Source organism: Aulostomus chinensis, chromosome 15 (assembly GCF_037954235.1).
Source record: "Aulostomus chinensis isolate RoL2024-O1b breed Wild chromosome 15, RoL_Achi_v1.0, whole genome shotgun sequence".
Lineage (NCBI taxonomy): Eukaryota > Metazoa > Chordata > Actinopteri > Syngnathiformes > Aulostomidae > Aulostomus > Aulostomus chinensis.
Window position 1 is genome coordinate 15407946 of NC_141334.1, and position 23990 is coordinate 15431935.

The following is a 23990-nucleotide window of genomic DNA, read 5'->3' on the forward strand; positions in this document are numbered from 1 at the left end:
CTTAATGATGCCTTAAATTTGATCACGAGTAACACTGAATGTGTGCACTTTTAGCCACTGGAGGAAGAGATCACACATCTTCTTATTACATTTTATTGTCTCCTCTCCTGCACATGAACATTTGATGCAGATTTGAAACGACCGTATTGGCGGGATTTGTTCTGACTGAATCTTTTGTGGTTCTAGGTCGTTTGGAAAGAGGCAAACTAAGCCTCCAAAAATATCAACAAATGACACTGCAGTGCTTGAGTAGGGTGGAAGTAATGCTGGAATAGTTTGGACTACGCTGGGAGTTGTAACATATCGTGGCAGGTAAGCGCACAACAAAACTTTGCAGTCTTGAGCTTAAAAAAAACTTAACTCAAGATTTTTCATTTCACCACACCCCCAGCAATGAGATCTGGCTTGTAATTAAACTATAAAAAAAAAAGAATAATGAACTGAGGGAAACTCCTCTGCTCTTATTTTTAACTGTATCAGAAGGTGGGCTGTTACGAAACAATTAATTTAAGAAGGTCAACAAGCACAAGATTCACAAGCAAATCATTGATGATTCAAATAATATATATATAATATGTTTATATTCATGTTGAAGTAGAATACCTGCACAGCAAACAATATTGATGGATTCAAATCTGACCTCTGACCCCTAGAGTTTTTCATGGTGTTTCAGTAATTGTGAATGAAGCAGTTGAACAATTGAAGCTTCAGCATTTATTTTCAAGATTGCAGCACCGCTCACACATGCATTGTTATATCAGACAGTTCAATGTGTCCAGTAATCTGTTGGTTCGATGCTGGAGAGCGGCATCAAACAAAGGAGCGCTTCATCAGAGACGGCGTGTACATGATTTCATTGTAACACTCTTCTTCCTCCCTCCACTTCCCGGTCTGTCCGGTACGATGTAGCCATAGCACCAGAACCAGCAAAGCCAGCAGCAGCAGACTCATGGATAAAGTCAGCAGCACCCCCTGCAGGATCCCTGAGGAACTTTCTGGAGCTGTATGAACACACACACGTCACACGTCAGTTCTTGCAAAGCCAGAGGGATTTAGAGGAGTTTGCCTGACTCATTGATGCTTTATCTGACTGCGGGTTTCAATCCATGGTGGCCATCATGGCTCTGACATATTAGCAGCCCACCTCCTGTGTATTGATAAATCAGTGGAGCTGTCCTCATGTTACTTCAGAGTACAAATACATGCAAGTGGTCGGTCTGGAGCCATTTATTGCTTTACAATTACGTATTAGTTACTTGGAAAGTAGGAAAGAGTTAGGATGTTGGGAGAAAAACAGGTGTGTTTGTATGCTCTGACGTGCACAGGCTTATGTGCTGCTACGTGTGGAACCCTCCGGCCCCAAAGAGACAACAAAGTTCATCTCATGTTCGGTGAATGAATCTCTGCTACTCATAATTTCTAAGTGTATTTATTCAGAAGCTGAGTGCAGGAGATGGAGGCTAACTGGGTAAAATAGAATAGTAGAATATGAAACGTGACAGTTAAACATTAGGAAGTGTTTTAATGTGTGTGTGTGTGTGTGTGTGTGTGTGTGTGTGTGTGTGTGTGTGTGTGTGTGTGTGTGTGTGTGTGTGTACCGCTGTAGATGGACAGGTTTACGTAGCAGTTCTCTGTCCCCAGAAGGTTTGTGGCAGAGCAGCGGTACAGGCCCGACGCCTGAGAGGAAACGTTGATGATTTGGACGGAAGCTGACAGGTCGCCTGAGACACGGAGGAGAGGAAGTTAATGAACTCTCTTAATGAACAGCACGTGTCTTTGACCCCTTACAGTGCAGTTAGAAGAAGCTCTCCAGATGTAAGAATTAACTGAGGATGTCGTCTGTGTTGTTCTATCAGCCTCGGAAGCTTTTAAGAGACGGCAAGAAGTGAATTCGAGGTTATCTGATGAACACCAGGATCCAGTGGAATTATTAAACATGAAAAGTCTGGACATAAAAAAGAGAGACTTAAAAAAGAAGTTCCTGGTCATCTAAGAACAGTTAAGTGTCCATAGTCTCCCATAAAGTCGACTTGAAATAGTTTTATATTCATGTGAAAGTGAAGAAGGTAAAGATGGCCAACACTTTTATTAGAAAGAAAATGTGATTGATTTCAGGTTGTTTTGTTTGTCGGTGCGTGCATGAGTGTGTGTGTGTGTGTGTGTGTGTGTGTGTGTGTGTGTGTGTGTGTGTGTGTGTGTGTGTGTGTGTGTGTGTGTGTTGTTTTCCCTGACCCTCCATGTTGACTGGAAGTGAAATGTCCTCTGGGTTCATTTTATCCCAGTGGATCTCTGGTGTGGGGACGCCCTCCGTCACCACGCAGGACAGCGTGACGCTCCCTCCCATGTCGATATTTCCGTCCCACTGGCACACGGGCAGCGAGGGCGGGGCTGCCAAAGTAATCAGCTGATGAAGTTACAAAAAAACAAAACAACGGAACAAACAAACGTCGCTGTGCATTTGTATTTAGTTTAGATTCTTGTGGTTCTTGTTCGATGTCTTTCTTTGCTTCAAGTATTAAAGTTTTAAATTCTGTGAGTCAAGTCTGTTGAAGTCAGCAGGATATTTCTCTCATCTCACATGATGAGATGTTGCTGGTGAGATGTAAAGTGGAAGTCTTATCTTCCGCTGCTCAGGTCCGCTCCCCAGGCCTGGAGGATGAGTCCAGAATCACACTGAGACTGATTTCATTTGACACTGTTAATCTGTCCTCCTAAACTAATGTGTATGTTCATAAAAGCCTCTGGGGCAATGCGGAATTTTCTTAATTGAGCCAGCACCTTGGCCAAACTTGTAATTAAAAAGTAATATAAGCTTGGCCTCTTATTATGAAGGATTATATATTTTTAACTAACACATTTAGGATGTTTTGGAGTTGGTAATTTTGTTCCTGCAGGAATGTAGCAACTCCGTGACTCTTGATGGAGTCGATGAGAGCAAAAGTAACACATGGATGTGTCCTGAATTCACTCATTTCTCTGCATGCTCACTCACAATTGGATCATGTGACCCACATTTACCCAGAACGCTGAGCACCAGCTCTCCTATGCCAGGATCTGCTGTCTCTGGTGGGTTGTTGACCATGCAGCGGTAAACACCAGCATCCGAAACATGAGTATCGTTCAGGACGATGTCTGCGCTCCAGGGGATACCTGCCAGAGGGTTCAGATCATCTTCTGAGTGACAGAAGAGAGACACGTACGGGCGTATCTGTTCCTTCAGATGAGAAGAATTGAATCGGTCATACCTGTGAAACCCACACGGCCGATGAGGGCGGGGTCCTCAATCGTCTGTCCGTGGTCGTACACAATCACCTGAGAGAGAAAAAAAGACGTTTTATAAATGCCATTTTAGACACTGTTCCATTTTAATGTTTAAAATGGATGTTCGCATGTTCCTATACGTGCAGACCTGTATGGGGGATTCTGGGCTGGAGAATGGAGCAAGGGTCCAGATAACGTTGAGTCTGGAGAGGGGGCTGGAGGTGAAGAAGGAGCAGGGCAGGATGATGGAGTCCCCTCGTATCACCTCCAGACTAGATTCCCTCATGGTGACCCTGAGAGCAGCTGCATCCGATCCACAAGGTGGGGTAGGCAGACACATTGGGGGGAGGTGTCATGTGGGGTCAAAAACTCCTGGACAGTCAACTTATTCCAACATCATCATCAGTCCATTTGATGATGACGTGCAACCCTTCCTCCCTCGCCTCCATCATTACTGAAATAATGAGCCCTCCCCCCCTCACTGTCATCCAAATGCCTTTAGTGTGTGTGTGTGTGTGTGTGTGTGTGTGTGTGTGTGTGTGTGTGTGTGTGTGTGTGTGTGTGTGTGTGAGAGAGTGTGCGCGCACGCGTGAGTGTGCATATTAATGTTAATTACATTTGACAGCTCTGAGGGCGAGCCAGAGCCAATGGTCCAGCTGAATGGAACAACAACCCACTTCACTGGGACGTGTTCATGACAACAGAACTGTCCGTATTGTTTCCACGCACATCGCTAGTTTCTGACATGTCACATTAAGAATCACCCCGGCAACTTGAAGCAAAAGCTGTTTTTGATTGTTTTAGATCATCAGTAACAGCTCTAAATGCATTTAAACCTCTTACACAAAATTAATTTTCAGCCATCCTTAGGATTCTTCATAAAATGAAAAAAAACCCTGGTCAAAAAGTTGTCAGTGAAAGCTTAGAACATTGCCATCTCAAATGTTTCAAAGGATTCTCACACTCACAACTCCCGAGGTTTATGAAATTCAAAGTTTGTATTCAACACTTGTCAGAAACACGGCGTGATTCTACAACATGTTCACCTCCACGCTGATCCGATGCCGCCTCAAATCCATGTGAGGACAGTAAGTAAGCAGCATGACAAACATCTCTGCAACTCTCACTGCGCTGTCCCGAATCAGAGCTCCTACTCACCGTTCTCCAGCGCAGTCAAACACACGCACAACGTCCAGAGCGGGCATCTCCCAGAAGAGGCCATCGCTGAAAGAAAACACTGAGGCGACCTCCTCCTCCCCACCCCACCACCGCTCCACCGTGTGCAAACTGAGGGCCACAAAAGCAGTCATTCATGATTAATCTATCGAGCAATGCACCAAACCCTGCCCTCCTCTATCTTCATGCCCACTCTCTCATTGTAAGTTTAGAAATAAGCTTCTACAAATTGTCAGATGAGTAACAGCAGCAGGATTCTTACTCAAATAAAGTGGAGATGAACCTGCAGGACTCAGAGTGATGTCTAATTAGTTAGTGGGACGAAAAGCAGTGCAGTTGCCTCATGAAGAATATTCTCTTTAAACCATGAAACCATCTTCCGATTCAGCTGCAAGGAACATTTGATATGGAGAGAAGCAGCTGGGTGTTGTTGCCATGGAGACAGGTAAATGTTCTGCTGGTTTTCTTTTCAAACAACCAGCAATCAAAGGGGATTTACATCAAAGTTTTGACTGTCATCTGTCTGTCACCCTGACAGTCAATCAGAGGCAGAAAAAAACAAATTCTGGCCAAGGCCCGCCCACTTCCTTTCCTTTTACGATTTCGATGCAGAAAGAGAATTAGACATAACACCCCTACATTCACAATCTCCTCAAGATAGTAAAAAAGAAAATTGAATCTGTTTATGTTTCCAGTCTCCTGAAGCGTCTGCTCGGGGCCAGCAGTTCAAACTCAGAATGTCGGGGGGGGGGGAAACTGGACCCTGAGAAAATTCAGTGCCCTCCTGAGGGAGCGACAACTGTGCAGGTGCTCCAGGGAGGTGAGAGGGCAGCTGGGACTCTTTTGGGAAGTGGTGACGACACTCTGGAGCATCCAACTGTCCACAGCTGAGTAGCTGGAAAACCACCCACAGACGCAGTCCACCATTATGCTCTCCGTGGAACGACAGAGGAACACAAGCAGGGTAACTCCTGAGTACTGGAAGGAAGTGTCGTCTCTGCTGAGCCTTCTTGACGATGGCAACACAGATTGGTTTTGGTGATGTCACATGACCCAGAGCTCCTATGATGTCATTGGTTTTCACTGGACTCACATCTCAACCAAGTGTGAATGATCTTTTCTTTGTGCTCTGATCTCTGACTGACAGCTAAGGAAGATCTGAGCACGACACAGTGAAGGTTAAAACACTGAAGTCAACTTTGAGGCGTATATATGAGCACACTCATCTTCATCAGTATACACACTTCAACCTTGACAAGTTACCACCAAGACAACCTCCGGTGAAAAGGTGAGCTACAAAAAAAGGCCCTCCTGTGGTGATAATGACCAGAATAGCAGGCGGTCTTAAGCCTCTAGGTGGTCTAAATGCTAGGAGCAGTGTTGACAGTGTTGAATGTGCTCTAACAGGGGCTGCTAGGCCTCATGTTAACTTTGTGCGCGCCATAGATGTTAAAAAAGAGACAGAGACGATGTAGTGATAGTTTAACGTTGTGACCCAATGTTGTGTTTCTATTCTCCTGTCACAGTTGAGTTCATCAGACTGGTAACCATGACGTCCAACGACGACAACCTGCTGGCCCCCGGAAGTACTCTGTTCTCTGAGACCTACAGCTACAAGGTCTTGTCCTTCCTGGGTGAAGGAGTGTTCGGTAAAGTCCTCAAATGTTTGAGGACTGATGGAAATGGAGGTCAGAAAGTTGTGGCGGTCAAGATAATGGAACAAGAAGCAGGAGTGGCTGAGGTAGGAAGTTCAGCGCCGCATCATTTGAGTTGTACTTCCCTTGTGACAAAGGAAGGAAGTGTATAACCTCACAAAATAGACTGGGACCATGTCAAGCTAATCAGATATTATTTTCATAAATCTGCAGGCAAAGATCCTGGAGAAGATCAAGGTGCTGAACTCAAGCCTCTTTGTCCATTGGGAGCAATCTTTCTTGGACAAAGGACGTTTTTGTCTGGAGTTTGAACATCTGGACAAAAGTCTGTCTGACCTGTGGACCAAGGAGGGAGGTGGGAAACCTCTCAACCTCACCCTCATCAGGCCCATCCTTCGTCAGGTGTGTGCCACCACCTTCTTTTCTGCATCCGTAGAAAAGGACTATTGATGGAATACCGTTGACCTTCATCCCATTAATGTTCCCTCTTTTATCAACCTTCCAGGTGGCTGCTGGACTTTGCCAGTTGAAGTCTGCAGGAATTCTGCACACGGACCTGAAACCAGACAACGTGATGCTGGTGGACCACCTGAGGGAATTCTGCCGGGTCAAAATCATTGACTTTGGTCTGGCACTAGAAGCTGCTGACGCAATGCAGGGCTTCCCACTCCAAACCCTGGTGTACCGGTGAGCAAATGGAACCGTTTTCAATCTCTCACTGGTGAACTGGTGGCTAATAAACTGGATAATGATAATATTCTATTTTACTTTGAAAGAGCTCAAAGAAAATCAGCAGCCACCTTTGAAAACACCAACCAGTTCAAACTCAGACAATAGATGAGAAAAGTTTAGCAGCCACGATTAGCCAAGACGAATTAATGATCCAATAATGGATGACGTTTTCATGGTTAACTCTTTTTTTTCATTCTCTCTCAGTTCTCCAGAGATCATGTTGGGGCTTCCATACACAGAAGCCATTGACATGTGGTCTGTGGGGTGTGTGGCTGCCGAGATGTTCCTGGGGGACCTGCTCTACCCTGGGATGAGCGAATACGACATGGTAAGTTCACCTCAACTGCCTCCACTGTGTGTGTCTTTCAGGGAGATGTTAAGTACTTGTTGATGTTGAGTTGACATTGTGTTGCATCTTCAGCTCAGGTACATCATGGACACACAGGGTCCAATCCCACAGGACTTGATAGAAGAAGGGTTGACCAGCGACGACTTCTTCCAGCAAGACTTTGACGGTCTCTGGAGACTGAAGGTTGGTACCTCCTCACCCCTGCTCAAATCTAACTGAGCTACAAGACATTTTTAAATTTTAAAACAGAGAATCAAGTCACCAAAGTTCTTGATGATGTGTTTGCTTGTCCTCAGACTCCCTATCAGTTCCACCTGGAGTCACAGACTCAGCCATGTGAGAACAGGAAGTTCAGGCTCAGGTCCCTCGATCAACTTGTTTATGTAAGTATCAACTGTAAAAATGTTGATTGACCGTATTTGAACACTCTGCAGGTGAGACATCTGACCTTCAGTGTTGTTTGTTCCAGCTGAATGTCGCTGAATTGGATTGTCCCGAGGATGCAGCTGCAGAGTGGGCTGATCGCCTCATGTTTGTGGACCTGCTGAAAAAGATGCTCCAGCTTGACGCCTCAGAGAGGATCACTCCCCACCAGGTGCTGGAGCACCCCTTTATAACAATGAGCCACCTCCAGGCCTACAGGTCCAGCAGCGACTAGTAAGTCAACACCAGGATGTAGAAGTTAGCGTTCTCCACTTTATCTGAAAATACTCTTCGTACGTTGTCTTCACTCAGCTAACACAGCGTTTCCTTGTCTTGCAGTGCCATGTCCTCCATTATCACGGCCACTGAGCCCTGGATCGTCCAGCCTGAACAGCAGAGATCTCATCCTCCTTCTGGCAAGAAAAGAAAGAGGGAGGATGATGATGATGGAGATCTGAATTTCAGCCAGACATCTCATCACATGTCCAAAAAGAGGAAGACTGCTGGCCCCCCACAAGGGTAGGCTCACCTACACCGACCACCTCATGATCAGAGAGATTGTAGATTTGTTTTACAAGGAGACATTTTGAAACTTCTGAATATTATTTTACAGACACATTGATGCCAGTCCTGAGGAGAAAGGACTCCCATCCCAGCCCCCCCACCAGAGCCTCACACCAACAAAGAAGAAGAAGAAGGATAAGAAAAAGAAGAAATCACAAGGAACAAAGAAAAGTAGAATCAATCCTGCAGGACCAGAAGATCAGGAGAAACCCCCCAGAGTTAGGAAGGACACAAAGAAGAGGAAGATGGATGAAGTGGAGCCGGAAAAACATAGAGGCAGCAAGAAAGTTGCAGCTCCTGGATTGAGGGACGGAGGGAGGACGGGTGAGTAGACGAGTGCTGTAGCAACATTCCTCTGTGACTGCTGAGATGTGCTTGTGTCTAACATGTGACTTTGACTTCCAGAGCCTCAACCAAGTGGCACCACCCGGGTCTCCACTCACCTCCTCCCTACCAACCCCCCCCCATCCTCCTCTTCCCACCTTGTCTCCATGCGTCTTGGTTCCTTCACTCTCAATCCCAATCCTTCCCTCATTCCCAGGAATATAACCTACCCCCCCTCCTACATCCCCCCCTTCCAACCCCACATTCACCCTCTCATGCACCCTCCTGTCAACCCCCTCTTCCAACCCCACATTCACCCTCTCATGCACCCTCCTGTCAACCCCCCCTCCTACATCCCCCCCTTCCAACCCCATATTCACCCTCTCATGCACCCTCCTGTCAACCCCCACTCCTACGTCCCCCCCTTCCAACCCCACATTCACCCTCTCATGCACCCTCCTGTCAACCCCCCCTCCCAAACCCACTTTCACCCTCTCATGTACCCTTCTGTCAATGCCCCCTCCAACATACCCACCTTCCCTCCTTACATGCCCCCTCCCAAGTGAAGAAGCAGCACTGGCCCCACCCTCTTGACCATCACTGAGGAGCCCTTGAGACCCCCTGAGACACAGCTTGTGGTGGGAGAGTCTGGAAGTAGTGGAGGAGCTCAGGAGGAGTGGAGTCCTTCCTGTAGAACCCCGTCTGCAGAGAGCTGCTCCTCCATCAGCTCAGGCCTGGATGCTGCACTCAGTCCTCAAAGCTGTGGCAAAGCTCTTTCATCACAGCAAACATCTTGATGTCGCCAAGCTGAAACGCCCAAAGACCAGCAAAGAGTCTCACCTGGAAGTGAGGAGCCGCTTCAGTGCTCTGCTAACCCAACGGATGAAGACGTGGGACATCATCAGAGGGTCTCAGGTCCAGGCAGCCACCAACGTCCTGGACTACAGACAGAAGAAGACGGAGGAATCACACAACAAAATGTCATTGATTGACTGATTGGATGCTGCTGCCTGCTGTGTTCTCCCATCACCATGACGATATGAATGTCGGGACACTGTAGGATCTGGAAGTTTTTAATTTTCTTCTAAATCCGTCTTGAATGCAAAGGACATTGTGAACATTCGTCCATAAGATGTCGTCAGTGTGAGCGGAAATGTTTAAATGGGCAGAAGAAGAAGAGGAAGATGAAATCTCTGTTTGCTTCATTGTTATGGGGGAGGGAGCTGCCAAATGCGTGTGATGTCACGTTTGATCTTGATCCTTGGATGATGGTGGAATCTAACAGAACCCTGACAGAAGAACCTGTACAATAAAAATGATTTTCTACTCCAGTTCGTAACATAAAAACCTTCACGACGGAGATTTTGTTCTTTTTCAGGTGGGGTTTTCCAGCCTCCATGTCATGTCAGAAATTAAAAGACACTGGTCATGGTTCTCCTGGCATTCTGGGATGGGGTTCGATTCCCTACAGTTTCCTGCTGACTGTTTGACATTTACATGAAGGACCATAATTTACACTCCAGTTACTGGAGCAGCTCCAACTAAGTTCTAAAATCCTGTCTGATGCTTCCTTGAACTTTGACAAAGATGAACTTGAAGTTAAAGTAATAAAACACTCTTGGTACCTCATCTACTACCAGAAGCCACGCAGCTGGTCCTTCCCATCAAGAACACATCCACACTGAACTAATAAAGTTCATTCGTCTTCACGCGTACGACAAAAACATTGGTCAATATCTTAATTTGTTGTTGTCCTGTAAGCACATCTGGTTTTTATTGTCTTTGTTATTCTGTGATATTGTGTTGCTGTGTATGTGTGTAATATGTGCTAAAATGTGACTTAAAAAAAGAAAAGAAAATTGCACTGGATAAAAAACATTGATCGTCAAGTTGGTCCTGCGTGAAGAAAAAAAAATCGGGTAGTATGAATATTTTTAGATTTTTTTTAATTATTTTAAACTCAGCTCAAAAACATATTTAACTTGCCACATCCAAATTGTGTCTCATTGAAAACCAGTGTTGTTTATCGCACTGCCATTACAGCCTAAAGTCATGCAGTTTTAAAATTAAAGGCATTACCCTGGTCTAGGATTTGTTTTCGACCTGATGGAGTCATTTTCTAACCTTTCACATTGAGATCAGTTACATTCAGTGTTCCAAATGTCCTCATTCTACCTCAGTATGAAGCCCTGCAGGCCAATGGGATGAAAAAATCAAAACAAACAAAATCAATGACAGTGGTGTTAGTTTGTTGGTAGGGAGTCAAGGCTGTGGTGTGTGTGTACGTGTGTATCAACAAATTAATGTGAACGTAGCCAAACAGACGCTCACATCCCTGCTCCAGATCTGCACCCATCAAAAACCTGTTTGTTTGTTTCATGGGTAGAAAAGCATCAATATATGTACTTTTATTATATTATGAATTCATTTTGAAGACGGGGCATTTGAATTTTTGTTTTATCATTTTTTCAGGGGATTTTTTTTTTTGCATTTTAACCAACAAATCAGGGAAATGGCATGTATTTCCCCACCAATATTTTCTTTTAGGTTTGCAGACCTTTGCAGATAAATAAATAAATCAATAAGCAATACTTTATTGCAAAAGTCCCAATGTAAAAAAAAAATGGAAAAACATAATTACTATAATATCTGCATCAATGGGCAGACTATAGAACAAACAAATGTAAATGATTTTTTTTTTTAAAGGCTAACATTTCTGAAAGTGAATTTATATCTGGTAGTCATGATCAGGGCTCCAGCTGGTTCAAAGACTCAAGCAAAAGAAAGTGGAAAATGATATTCATCATCTTTTATTGGTGTATTGAAGGGACATTTTCATCCATCAGCTTTGAAGGTTTTAAATGGGTGCACTGCAGAATTATTTTCCAACCATAAAATATTCTTATTACGAAATAAAGTGGTAAAGACACGTTGACAGTAAAATATGTTCTATTACTGTGCATTCTGTGTGGGTAAATTACTGCCACCGTGTGGCTGTTGGTATTATTGCAGTACAAATGAATCGTGTTCGCTGAACCATGAAAGGACAACGTTTTACGACACTTCCTCCGAAGGGATGGCAGGGCAAGTAGAAGAGCCGTAAAGCGTGGTGTTTTGGTGGAGGAGGTCATTCGAAAGTGAGGAGCGAGTGCTGCAGGCTGTCAGGGCACAGAGATACTTGGTGCCGGTGTATCTCTGATGCAGGTGGAAGATACATACATTTTTAACAGCTCCGTGTAGTGTTTCAATCGTTGCAATATGCTTCGTCTGATACTGCGGCTCAGGCCGTCCGTCGGGCTCCCCCGTCCCCGTGCCCTCCCTGTCGGGCCTGCTGCATCTGCACTCGGCTCCCGCTCCGTGCCCGGATCTGGCTGTCTGAGGCGGCTTCATTGCGGGGCTGGGTCTAGAGCCGCTTGCTCGGTCCCCGTCTTTAGTCATAGGGGGGCTTTGCTACGGTGTCCCCAACTGGCTGGAAGCCGTCAGAGCCAACGGTTTTACAGCCTTCCTCCCCACCAGAAGGTAAGGGTTTAATGGTTGCTATAGCACCGACAGCTAGCATGACCTCCCCAGCTCGCTGGAGGTATCCTGACATGTAGCGTACACAGCAGCTTCTGTCACAAACTAGAAAGGTCAAATTTAGCCGTTTTAGCAGGGCTATATCAGAAACATGCGGACGGTCAGTATTTCTCCCAGCTTTGAATCAAAAAAAAAGTATTGTTTTAAAGTCATTTGGGAACTGTCTCATTGGCACTTGTAGAAACATACATCAGCTGATGGATCGGGTTTTTAAATTAGAGCAATCATTTGCTTCAGGTCTTTCCGGTTGACACTGACCTGAGCTCAGTGTGTCCTTTCTGATTAATAATGAGATTACTTCACCTGAGCTGCTGCTTTCTACCTCTGTTGCATTGTAGAGATGTGCGGGTCCTTGTGGTTTATCATATCAAGTCAGTCTAAGTAACATTTGAAATACATCTGAAGAGACAGATGTTCCCTCAGTGACAACACTTGTATAATCAAGTGTGCAATGCCCATAATGTGGAATAATTCCATTTAGATTTTCAGTAATTAGAGCAGGGGCGCCCATGTTCTCTTTCTTGGAGGGCTGATAGCGAACAGACGTTGTATTGTAAAATGGAAAGTCTAGTAAGATCTCAAGTTTCTTTAACTGAATATTATTTTATTTTTTACATAGTGTACTAACAACATTGCCTAGTTCAGTGACTTTGGTCAGGTGCTTCTATTTCATTACAGGTCATCTTTCAAGTGCAGGTAATTTTTAGAAACCTCTGACCCAGGACTTCATAAATGTTCTGTTTTTAGTTTTTGTCATACCATATTTAGATTTTTTTTTTTTGTCTGTACCAAATTTGATCACATTCAACAGTGTAATTTGCTATGTAGCACATGCTGCATCCAAACACGTTGTGACAGGAAGTAGGGATACAGCTACTCAGATGTTAGCTCTCCTCCTAGACAGAACAGTCCTTCCAGAGTCCCGGTTCTCACTGGTTGGATTCAGAGCGGTTATCTATCCCTCCCCTTCCTGAATACAGCAGCACTTGTCGAGCTTTAAGATGAGGGAGTAATGATGGAGAAATCTGTTGTTTTGCAACACGTGCCTGTATTTGCATTAGTAGCAGTGTTGATCTTCTGTGTGTGTGCATGTGCGTGTGTGTGTGTGTGGGTGTGGGTGCGCATCCGTGTGTTAACCAGGTAGAGCTACCAGCACTATCGCCCACCATGCAGACCGGAACAATCGCTCGCTGGGAGAAGAAAGAAGGAGACAAAATTAGCGAGGGTGACCTGATTGCCGAGGTTAGTAGATGTGTTGCGGTTTATTTCAGAGTAGAATTCCTCACTGTGAGCTGGTGGTGATGATGTCACTGTCTGCGTAGGTGGAGACTGACAAGGCCACTGTAGGGTTTGAGATGCTTGAGGAGTGTTATCTGGCCAAAATCCTAGTTCCTGAGGGGACCAGAGATGTGAACATTGGCTCAGTAATCTGCATCACAGTTGAAAGGTATGTAGTATTAGTACACATCTATCTGTGTTGGATTTGCCTGGAAAGTGTTTTCTGACCTTTTCACTTCCTGTTCCAACATCATTCAACATGTCACACATCTGCTCTACGTGCGGTTGTATATTTGTTTATATTTACTTGTGTATTTTCCCTGCAGTCCTGACCTCATCCCGGCCTTTAAGGACGTAACGTTGGACTCCTTTAAAGCAGCTGGTGCCCCCGCTTCATCAGACGCTGCTCCTCCTCCTCCTCCCCCCTCTGCTGCTCCCGCTGCCGCCCCTGGCAGCTCCTACCCTACACACATGAAGGTGGGTGTGTCCTCGTGAAGTAAAACAAGGCGTGGTCACGTGTTTGAGCCAGAGCAGGTCAGAGATCAGTAGAGTGCAGTGTGTTTACAGTGGTTGTGCCATCGCTGCAAAGTTATCAGGGTTGTTTAGTCTGTGACGGATGGATCATCGTGTGTACTGCTCGTGTGTGCACTCCTCATGTGAGTATTACTCTCTAGATCACTTCAGCAGAATAGAGGAACACAGAGGGCTCCTTCTTTCCCTGTAGTTTCATCTCTGGATCACCGTACTTGATCATTGTCATGTTATTTGATCATATAGACCACGGCTGCCCAAAGAGAGGCCTGCCATAGAATTTAATTCAGCCCAGTACAAGGGGGGAAAAAAATCCAATAATAAGAATAAAGCATTCTTAGTTCGTCTGATATCACTTCTTTACCAACACTAAGTACATGAAGACAACCTGGTTGGAGTCATTTAATAATTTATGACTCTTGAATGTCAAAACAACAGTGGCTTCAACGTCAAACTGCTGTAGACCTTCACCACATCTCAAACCAAATCACAAGTCTTTAGGATGTTGGGATAATAACCAAATGTCAAAACGCAGAAAATCATGGTGTTGTTTAGCTATGATAACAGGGTGTCGGGTAACTTTACAGCACTGGAAATCTCCCACTTCATCCACTTTTAAGGAGTTGGTAGAGGTACTAAGCTCGATGGCGAGCTATGAGCAGGTCACCTATAGAGTGGCTGGAGGGGAAGATACATTCAATGACGTGTGGGGCCCATTTCTAGCACAATTGCTGGATATGAAAGATTGACACTGACTAGTGCTACATAATTTTTTGTTTTGGTCAAATACAGGATGTGTATATTGTATTAATACCTAATACCTGTTGTGTTTCCATTTGTTTTTTTGTTTTGAGATCTATGTCTTGTGTTGTAGGCCTGGCCAGTTTGGTATGTTGTTGCTGCAGTACAGATTCCTGTATGTTCTCATTTTATTTTCTTGTTTTAAAAGGAAAAAAGACAGAGACAGGGCAGACGCTGAAGACGGACACAATGCATGTTTTTTTTTAATGTATGTAGTTGTATTTTTTAGTGTCTGTCTGACCAAAATATCAATTAAAAAAAAAAAGTAGCGAAACACATATATTATGTGGATGTTTTCACCTGGATCTTTTGTGCCGACAACCAACTCGCGTCACAAATATTTGAATGGTGGTGGTTCTTCTCCAGTCAAGAGTTTTTACAGGTGTAACAGTGAGTGCTTCAGCCTGTCAGCAGCTTTTCCTTAGCTTGAGCTACGGGTGAAACTCTATTAACCTTTTGATGTAAAATCCAACAATGGCTTTTAGTGGTAGGAACACAACTATGAGGTCGCTGTGATCCCTCCCACTATCATTGAACTGAACACACCACGGGTTTGTGTCGCGTCCCTTTTTCCCCGAATCAGGGAGTTCTTACATTCAGGTAGGAAACGAGAGAGAGGTTGGATTGGCGGCTGCTGTCCCCATGAATCCTGACATCATGTGATAATGTGCGCAAGTCTCTCTAACATCCAGGTTTTGAATTTTTTTTCCAAGTAGAATCTCACCATTTCAAGTCTCCCTGCCTTGACTTGTGTTGCAGATCACACTCCCTGCCCTCTCCCCAACCATGACCATGGGTACGGTGCAGCGCTGGGAGAAGAAGGTTGGAGAGAAGCTGAGCGAAGGAGATCTGCTGGCTGAGATTGAGACAGACAAGGCAACTATTGGTAAACCAAAATAGCAGTGTTCCTTTATTTCCAGCTGCACCACAGAGATTACCACTCATCCTTATTTCTCGCGATGCTGTTATTCTACATGTCATGAGAATCCAGACCCAAACATAGCTGCCTGGTTGGCGGACAAACGTCTTACATATACATTATTCATATTTTCCCTGTTCTGTTCCATCATGGCTCCTTCGTGTGTGTTTTGTTCAGGCTTTGAGGTGCAGGAGGAAGGATATTTGGCCAAAATTATGGTGTCAGAGGGAACACGGGATGTCCCGCTGGGCACGCCACTCTGCATCATTGTAGAGAATGAAAGCGACATCGCTGCCTTCAAGGATTATGTAGAAACTGGCATCACTGAGGTTTCCACGCCTCCTCCAGCTCCAGCACCCGCAGCAGTGAGACAAACGCACACTAACACACGTATCTATAACAGAGACCTGCGCTCTGCTGCTGCTGATGTGACCTGATTTCTTCCCTTCTGCGTGGACATTCCAGGCTCCAGCACCAGCTGCTCCAGCACCTGCTGCTGCAGCACCCAGTCCTGCTCCCAGTCCCGCAGCACCCAGGAAGGGGCGTGTTTTTGCCAGCCCACTCGCCAAGAAACTAGCTGCTGAGAAAGGCATCGACATGGCACAGATAAGTGGTAAGTTACACATTAAGTCCATGATCAAGAAAAAGAAGAAGGTGACATCACATGCAAATACTGGAGGCATAGAAAATGTTTTTCATGCAGAACTGCTTTCTGTTCAGGTTCTGGTCCTGATGGACGCATTACCAGGAAAGACATTGAGAGCTTTGTCCCACCAAAGGCTGCACCGGTAAGACATGTTCCTGCTATTAAAGCTAATAATGCACATTTAATGCTGGTAATTCCTTGCAATAATCAATGGTTTCAAAGATACATCTTTGTGCTGACAATTTTTCAGTTTTCATGATTATTTTAGTTGTGTCCTATTGTTGTGTGCCGTACCTAAAAGTATTAAGTCTTCTTGTCATCCACCATTGGTCCTCTTATGAACCACTTGTGATTAGAGTGTGTAGTTCCTAGAACTCTCTGGTCAGAAGTGGCTCAGAAGTTGAGTTTGCTTTAATTTTAATGACACTGCTGCCATTTCGTTTTGCAGGCTGTAGCTGCCGCTCCCGCTCCAGCTGCAGCTCCAGCTGCTCCTATACCTGCCGTCGTTCCTGCTGCACCCGCCGGCACCTTCACAGACATCCCTATCAGCAACATCCGCAAGGTGAGTGCAAATAGGCCTGAATTCGCTGTGAAATATGTGTTCAGTGGCAATTTCTGTGGCTGTGGCAAACTCTCTACGGGTCCTTTTTTCACCCGTACCTCCTGATATTCAGACCAGCACTCTAATGATCAACTCTAGGCGTGTTCCCTTCCAGCGCTTCTTGTGTGCCTTTTCAAATTTTGCAAAAAAAAAAAAAAACCTGGAGTGGAAAAAGTGGAAATTCAAATAAATCTCTAAATAGCAAAAGAAAAAGGATTCTTGGGGGAGATGGAATCGTTGATGAGGTACCACAGTCACGTGATGATTAGGTCTCGTGGTCATCAGGACTGTTGCCAGAACACCTCCAAGATCACGTAGCTGTTCCAGTAGTCATTCAGAACTCTCCGTTTCAATTGTCTGTGCTCATTTGAGGTTGGATTGATGCTCCTGTAATTATGTCATCCTGCTGCCAGTCATCTTCTACAGTGCTCGACAGGAGATTTAGCTCCCCAGCTAATGCTGACCTTGATTAGCAAACACCTATTATTATAATTATGATACATTTGTGGGGAAACTTGACTACAGACCCACCCAACACACGTCATCTCTGTCTGGATTATGATTGAACCTGAAGTTCATATATTTGCTTCCACTCAGGTCATTGCTCAGAGGTTGATGCAGTCCAAGCAAACCATCCCCCACTATTACCTGTCTGTAGACGTCAACATGGACCAAGTGCTGGAGCTTCGGAAAGATCTCAACGCTGTGAGGTTTAGTTTGTGAAAGGAGTGTCACAATAAAAGCAGGACAGATGGGACATCCCCCTTCCTCCTGAACTGTCCTGAAGATGATTTTGTTCTCTGTGCAGGAGGTAAAAGCCCAGAATATCAAACTTAGTGTAAATGACTTCATCATCAAAGCCAGCGCTCTCGCCTGCCTCAAGGTTCCCGAGTGCAACTCTTCCTGGTTGGACACGGTCATCCGCCAGTGAGTAAAAACATGGAATTGTTGCACACAGTTGAATGTATCTGCTCCTTATTAGCTTGGAGAGTCATTGATGGGTCCTGATAACGCTCTTTAGCTAGAAGGCACTTGGAGCATTTAGAGTCACATTTTCCGGATCAGTACTGACTCATCTGAATTCCTCTAGGAATCATGTGGTGGATGTGAGTGTAGCAGTGAGCACAGCGAGCGGTCTCATCACACCCATAGTTTTTAATGCTCACACCAAAGGACTGGTTGCCATCAGCTCAGACGTGTCGGCTCTGGCTGCCAAAGCCCGAGAAGGCAAACTGCAGCCTCACGAGTTCCAGGTAAAGCCCATGACGCAGCTTCTGATCCTGCTGGTATTTGTAGTTTTTCAGTGTGTGAGGGGTTGAGCTCTTCACAGGTCAAAGGATAGATACCTGAACCCAAAAAGACCTTGAGATGCACCGCTCAGATTATTATTGTACTATTTAAAAGGCAGAATCGAGCTTTTATCATTTTAAATAAACTTTGTGTCGGAAAAGTCATCCTCCCTGCTGAAGAAAATTGCTCAAACATGTCAAGGTTTTCTGTCATTTATGTGTGTTGATAATTGAAAAATCAGAATGCATCCAATGGTTATTTAAATCGTATAAGTCCACGTACTGTCATGATGAAGCATGACAAGCGTGTTTAGAATCAGCTTGATGATTGCATCTGTCACCACAGCTGCTAACGTTAGCACTGCTAATTTATCGTCAATTTTCTCTTGACTTCACGGGACATTACATATAATATTAAAAAGGTTCAGGTGGACTCATGAAGACCTCTAGTGTGCAATTAATACAAACTTCATCTCATTAGAAATGTAGAACATTCCTTCTCACTCTGTGTTTCTTCCACTAGGGGGGAACGTTCACCATCTCTAATTTGGGGATGTTTGGTGTGAAGAACTTCTCCGCCATCATCAACCCTCCTCAGTCCTGTATCCTGGCAGTCGGAGGCTCCGAAAAGCGGCTGATGCCAGCTGACAATGAGAAAGGGTCAGTGTTGTTATTAAAAGAGGACTTAAGCGTTACGTAGTCTGTTGGTCCAGGGATGCGCTGATGATGCTGTGTTTGCTTGGGTTTTTTAGTTTCGACGTAGCCAGTATGATGTCAGTGACGCTGAGCTGCGACCATCGGGTGGTGGACGGGGCGGTCGGCGCCCAGTGGCTGGCAGAATTCCGGAAGTTCCTAGAGAAACCCATCACCATGCTCTTGTAATCGGACTGTACTACCACTCAACAGCAACCCCATGGCAGGGGCCCTTCACTGAAGTGATCTGATTGGTCTGAACCAGTCTGGATCCTCCTTTGATTGGCCAGTTTGCCCACCGGGTCACTCCCAGATTCTCCTAAGGGGAAGAAACAGAACTCACTCCGCCTCTCTCTCTCTTTCTCTCTCTATCTCGCTGCCTCTCCTCTCGCTCTCATTCAAACTCTATTTATTGAGGCCCATCTCATGAGAATTAGATTGAACTGATCCTAGGATAGAAACTGGTCACTAAAACATTGCTCATGTTCTACGAAGGCAAGTGTTACATGTCCAACCAGGGAGTATATTTATCCCCAAACTGATGTGTGTTCCTCCACACTTTAATCTGTAATTCTGTGTGAATGTGATAAAGTCAAACGGGAAGTGCAGCTATCTGTGGGTTACGGTCTGTTGAGTTGGGATTGTGTGTCGCCTCGGTCTGTGGTCAAGAGGACAAAGATGAACGAAGCTTAGTTAGCAACAGGTGTAGTCCACATCCTCTCACACTCTCCTGTCCCTGTTAGGTGGTTCAGGCCTTATCAAACACACACTGTTTAAGTGTTGAGTGTGTATTTTTGTGGGTTGGCGCTCCAGTGTGTGTCATCTCCACAGCACTGTTTGTACATATAGTATGTATGTTAGAGAGCTGTAGCACTTTGTTGCTATTTGGTTAAAATAATTGAGCTTTAACAAAATTGCATTTAGTATCTGTAAAGCCCTGAAAGTTAACAAACTCTAAGAAAAAAAGTTCTGAATGCTTTTGCCAATCCTTTCTCTTCTGTGGGATTATCAATTTCCTCTCTTCTGTGGGATTATTTATTTTCTAGTCTCAGAGTACAACACTTACAAAATATTCTGTATTTCACTGCTGAAACGCACAAAACCAGTGCCGGATGTCGTTTGTTACCTGAATAAACTGGGCGAAGTCAACCCTCGTGCTGTAGGCCAAGCCAAATCTCTGTAATAAAGAACCACACTATGAATATCATGGAGTTCATTGTACTCATACAGACAAATCTGAACTGATTTTGAATATGAGAGAGAAGACGGACAAAAACGAGAGATTTAAACCAATTTTTTTCAAATTTAATTGTAAATTTCAATCTGGACAAATAAAGTTTCCACGGGAGGATTCAATCAAGATGCAGGACAACACACTTGATGTTGTCTGTGCCTGTGTGGTGGAGATTCCTAGTCAGCTCACTTCCACTGGCTGTTACTCAGTATTCCCAAAATTAAAAAAAAATTAAAAAACATGCAATTTCCAGGCCTTGAAGAGTTTTTGAAAAATAAGAATATTTGGGGAAACATCTCAAAAACTGATGTCTCAAATGTGAGAGTAGAGTGTTTGTGCTTTCGTTAAGATTAACTGAGTCCAAGCGAACCGGCATATATAAGTTATGGTGAGATACTGAGAGTACAGTCTCACTTGAATCCATGGCTATTGTGATACGCTTCCACATTTCAGATGATGTCATCTCCTAGCCTTTACACCTCTGGGTGCAGAACATTTGTTCCAAAATTATGTCAGGTTTACCTCTGGGTCTCCATAAATCATCTCAGGTCTACAACAGTTCTCTTATCTGGAGCTCAATAAATGTTCTGAGAGGCTTGAGTCCCTCCTGATATGTCTGTTGACTGACTTCCTGTGACTGAAGAGCCAACCAGTTTGATATGAAAAAGTTATCAGGATGTGTTTTTATTTAAGTGTCCTCTAGCAGATGACTTGCTCACACAGTGGTTGATGCGTTCACAGCTGATACTCTTCTGGCAGTAAAACAAATGACTTATGAACAAATTTGGTGATGATGTGCAAGGTTCCGTATTTTTTTAAATCTTTTTTTAATCTGGTAAGACCCCCATGGTGTCCAGCACCTTTTTTTTAATTTGTGCTGCCTTCAGTTCAGAGAGGGAGAAGGAATGAAAGAATGGGGAGGAGGGAGAGCTTGAGTGGGAGCTGATGGTGGAGGAAAGGACATGGACCTTCACCATGATGATCTTCAGTCCAGGGACCAAGACGGACATCAAGCTGAGATCCTGTGAAGTGAGAAACAATCATCATCATTGAAACCACAGTGTTTTACGGAGAAATAACTGCTCCTTCAACTGCCGCAAAAGACATTAAAAAATACAGTATATCTTTATATGGATAACTAGTGTTATGAACAAGGCTTTTATTTTGAAGGCAAAATGTACTGGAAGTTGTATATTCACACGCTAACAGCCCAAGTTAGCAGTCTGACTACGATCATGTGGCATTTTGTTCCAATAATCCAGAGATTCTGATGTAAAACTTGATGTATTCAAATTTCTCAGCTGAATACACCTTAAGAAACTGTTTTCTAAATCTACTGGTTCTGCTGCTTATATACCCGATATCAGCGGTGACCCTTTAAAACAAAAGTACATCTGCTCCTCTGACTAGCTGTAACCTGTCACGGTAGACATATTGAAGACTGGAGGGAGAACAGAATATGACCATTCCATGCTCTTAAAGGAGGGTAATAAGTGGAATGAGTTGAGCTCTACTCATCTGATTATGTGATTACGAGCTGCAGACAAACCCACAAAGTTCACCACAATGAACAAAAGGATACAACACCCCCCCCCCACACACACACACACTTACTTTCTCTTCAATACTCTACAGTCGTCCCGTCGTCGAGGCTCTCGTATCCTTTTGTTTATTGTTGTGAACTTTGTGGTTTCGTGTGTTGCTAACGTTGCATGATGTGTCCACTGGGGGCGCTTCCTGTTCGTGAGTTGGGAGGTTGGGACAGTATTATTTTTTTTAAAATTAGTTTGTTTTTTAGAGAAGAAGAGGAAGACGCAGTAGAGACGAGGAAAAATAAGTGCGGTGATGTTCATTTTCTTTGTTGTAGTTTTTGTTTCACTCAGTAACGGTCGAAAAAGACTTTGAATTCCCCTGTTTCTTTTTTTGAGGAGATGCGGCTAAATTTCCCACATTTTTTGGTGCCGAAACCCAGGATACGGGAGACTTAACGGTTGAAGACGTTAACCGTTAGCCGATAGCTGCACCTACGGCGGGAATTCTGTGACAATGGCGGAGCGTCTACAGAGACCGAAACATTGTTAAGTTGTAAGAGCCTCAATGACGAGACTACTGCAGAGTATTGAATAGGAAACATCCAAGGACGATGTGAGTTGTGACCTGAGCTAGAGGACTGTGGATCACCACGATCAGGTTACCCTCTGGAAGTCTCGAGCAACGAGACTGATTGTCCGCGGGCGAGCGGACATGGCCGCCGCTGAGCGACGTGGGCGCCCACTCGAGCAGAGTGACCAGCAGATCAACGATAAAGTTGCCTAAGTTGTACATAAAGAAATACGACGGAGAACTACAGATGTGGCAAGAATTCTGGGACCAGTTTCAGACTGCTATCCATGAGAATATTGAGCTAAGCAAGACTGAAAAGCTCACTTACCTGAAGTCATTTGGTGAAAGAAAACAATACCAAACTAAAATACTAAAGTACTACTTACCTCACCATGCTGTGATAAGAGAGGAAAAAGCAGCAACCAAGCTGAGGACCGTCTTTGATGCTTCTGCACATGAGAATGGCTGTCCATCGCTTAATGAGCTGAACCCAGATCTCCTCAATGTCAGGTCAGGTTCAGGCGGACACCGTCAGGACTGTGGATTACCACGATCAGGTTACCCGTAGGAGGGGGGGTTGACAGGAGGGTGCATGAGAGGACGAATGTGGGGTTGGAAGTCACATTTTAGCACATATTACACACATACACAGCAACACAATATCACAGAATAACAAAGACAATAAAAACCAGATGTGCTTACAGGACAACAACAAATTAAGATATTGACCAATGTTTTTGTCGTACGCGTGAAGACGAATGAACTTTATTAGTTCAGTGTGGATGTGTTCTTGATGGGAAGGACCGGCTGTGTGGCTTCTGGTAGTAGATGAGGTACCAAGAGTGTTTTATTACTTTAACTTCAAGTTCATCTTTGTCAAAGTTCAAGGAAGCATCAGACAGGATTTTAGAACTTAGTTGGAGCTGCTCCAGTAACTGGAGTGTAAATTATGGTCCTTCATGTAAATGTCAAACAGTCAGCAGGAAACTGTAGGGAATCGAACCCCATCCCAGAATGCCAGGAGAACCATGACCAGTGTCTTTTAATTTCTGACATGACATGGAGGCTGGAAAACCCCACCTGAAAAAGAACAAAATCTCCGTCGTGAAGGTTTTTAAGTTACGAACTGGAGTAGAAAATCATTTTTATTGTACAGGTTCTTCTGTCAGGGTTCTGTGAGATTCCACCATCATCCAAGGATCAAGATCAAACGTGACATCACACGCATTTGGCAGCTCCCTCCCCCATAACAATGAAGCAAACAGAGATTTCATCTTCCTCTTCTTCTTCTGCCCATTTAAACATTTCCGCTCACACTGACGACATCTTATGGACGAATGTTCACAATGTCCTTTGCATTCAAGACGGATTTAGAAGAAAATTATAAACTTCCAGATCCTACAGTGTCCCGACATTCATATCGTCATGGTGATGGGAAAACACAGCAGGCAGCAGCATCCAATCAGTCAATCAATGACATTTTGTTGTGTGATTCCTCCGTCTTCTTCTGTCTGTAGTCCAGGACGTTGGTGGCTGCCTGGACCTGAGACCCTCTGATGATGTCCCACGTCTTCATCCGTTGGGTTAGCAGAGCACTGAAGCAGCTCCTCACTTCCAGGTGAGACTCTTTGCTGGTCTTTGGGCGTTTCAGCTTGGCGACATCAAGATGTTTGCTGTGATGAAAGAGCTTTGCCACAGCTTTGAGGACTGAGTGTGCAGCATCCAGGCCTGAGCTGATGGAGGAGCAGCTCTCTGCAGACGGGGTTCTACAGGAAGGACTCCACTCCTCCTGAGCTCCTCCACTACTTCCAGACTATCCCACCACAAGCTGTGTC

At 44.6% G+C, this 23990-nt stretch overlaps 3 protein-coding genes and 1 long non-coding RNA gene across 5 annotated transcripts; 2 read left to right on the top strand and 2 right to left on the bottom strand.

The window, feature by feature from the left end:
- Window positions 1-693: 693 nt before the first annotated feature.
- On the bottom strand, window positions 694-4537 carry LOC147248910 (immunoglobulin superfamily member 11). Its single transcript, XM_086226526.1, has 7 exons — window positions 4420-4537; window positions 3410-3564; window positions 3246-3312; window positions 3019-3150; window positions 2233-2388; window positions 1599-1721; window positions 694-1001 (listed from the first exon to the last, which is right to left on the bottom strand). The coding sequence occupies exons 1-7, from the start codon at window positions 4481-4483 to the stop codon at window positions 811-813; spliced, it is 888 nt and encodes a 295-aa protein (XP_086082652.1). The 5' UTR covers window positions 4484-4537; the 3' UTR covers window positions 694-810.
- Window positions 4538-5401: 864 nt separating this feature from the next.
- On the top strand, window positions 5402-10178 carry LOC147248911 (homeodomain-interacting protein kinase 2-like). The gene is made up of 11 exons (XM_086226523.1): window positions 5402-5725; window positions 5964-6178; window positions 6306-6494; window positions 6598-6779; window positions 7029-7152; window positions 7246-7356; window positions 7470-7556; window positions 7643-7830; window positions 7936-8115; window positions 8210-8484; window positions 8566-10178. Exons 2-11 carry the CDS (start codon window positions 5987-5989, stop codon window positions 9048-9050), a joined length of 2013 nt encoding a protein of 670 aa, XP_086082649.1. The 5' UTR covers window positions 5402-5725; window positions 5964-5986; the 3' UTR covers window positions 9051-10178.
- Window positions 10179-11569: 1391 nt separating this feature from the next.
- dlat (dihydrolipoamide S-acetyltransferase (E2 component of pyruvate dehydrogenase complex)) lies at window positions 11570-20020 on the top strand. 2 transcript variants are annotated; one of them, XM_086226524.1, is made up of 14 exons: window positions 11570-12003; window positions 13201-13302; window positions 13383-13507; window positions 13665-13815; window positions 15430-15556; window positions 15767-15954; window positions 16055-16202; window positions 16310-16377; window positions 16684-16797; window positions 17434-17541; window positions 17645-17763; window positions 17927-18089; window positions 18649-18785; window positions 18878-20020. In XM_086226524.1, the coding sequence occupies exons 1-14, from the start codon at window positions 11743-11745 to the stop codon at window positions 19005-19007; spliced, it is 1941 nt and encodes a 646-aa protein (XP_086082650.1). In that variant the 5' UTR covers window positions 11570-11742; the 3' UTR covers window positions 19008-20020. The 2 variants fall into 2 exon arrangements, with proteins under 2 accessions (XP_086082650.1, XP_086082651.1); XM_086226525.1 differs by lacking the exon at window positions 11570-12003 and adding an exon at window positions 12024-12160.
- Window positions 20021-20141: 121 nt separating this feature from the next.
- LOC147248913 (uncharacterized) lies at window positions 20142-23975 on the bottom strand. Its single transcript, XR_015119483.1, has 3 exons — window positions 22542-23975; window positions 21667-21789; window positions 20142-21074 (listed from the first exon to the last, which is right to left on the bottom strand). It is a non-coding gene; the product is annotated as an uncharacterized LOC147248913 (long non-coding RNA).
- Window positions 23976-23990: the final 15 nt, after the last annotated feature.

Bases quoted from the DNA above. Each gene is read 5' to 3' on its own strand.
- LOC147248910 (XM_086226526.1), bottom strand. From the start codon at position 4,483: ATGGCCTCTTCTGGGAGATGCCCGCTCTGGACGTTGTGCGTGTGTTTG. The intron at 3,313-3,409 runs GTCTGCACGTAT...TTTCTCTCTCAG, and splicing joins GCCCAGAATCCCCCATACAG to GTGATTGTGTACGACCACGG. The intron at 3,151-3,245 runs GTATGACCGATT...ACCCTCTGGCAG, and splicing joins CGGCCGTGTGGGTTTCACAG to GTATCCCCTGGAGCGCAGAC.
- LOC147248911 (XM_086226523.1), top strand. From the start codon at position 5,987: ATGACGTCCAACGACGACAACCTGCTGGCCCCCGGAAGTACTCTGTTC. The intron at 6,495-6,597 runs GTGTGTGCCACC...TCAACCTTCCAG, and splicing joins TCAGGCCCATCCTTCGTCAG to GTGGCTGCTGGACTTTGCCA. The intron at 6,780-7,028 runs GTGAGCAAATGG...ATTCTCTCTCAG, and splicing joins CTCCAAACCCTGGTGTACCG to TTCTCCAGAGATCATGTTGG.
- dlat (XM_086226524.1), top strand. From the start codon at position 11,743: ATGCTTCGTCTGATACTGCGGCTCAGGCCGTCCGTCGGGCTCCCCCGT. The intron at 16,378-16,683 runs GTAAGACATGTT...TTCGTTTTGCAG, and splicing joins TCCCACCAAAGGCTGCACCG to GCTGTAGCTGCCGCTCCCGC. The intron at 18,786-18,877 runs GTCAGTGTTGTT...TGGGTTTTTTAG, and splicing joins CCAGCTGACAATGAGAAAGG to TTTCGACGTAGCCAGTATGA.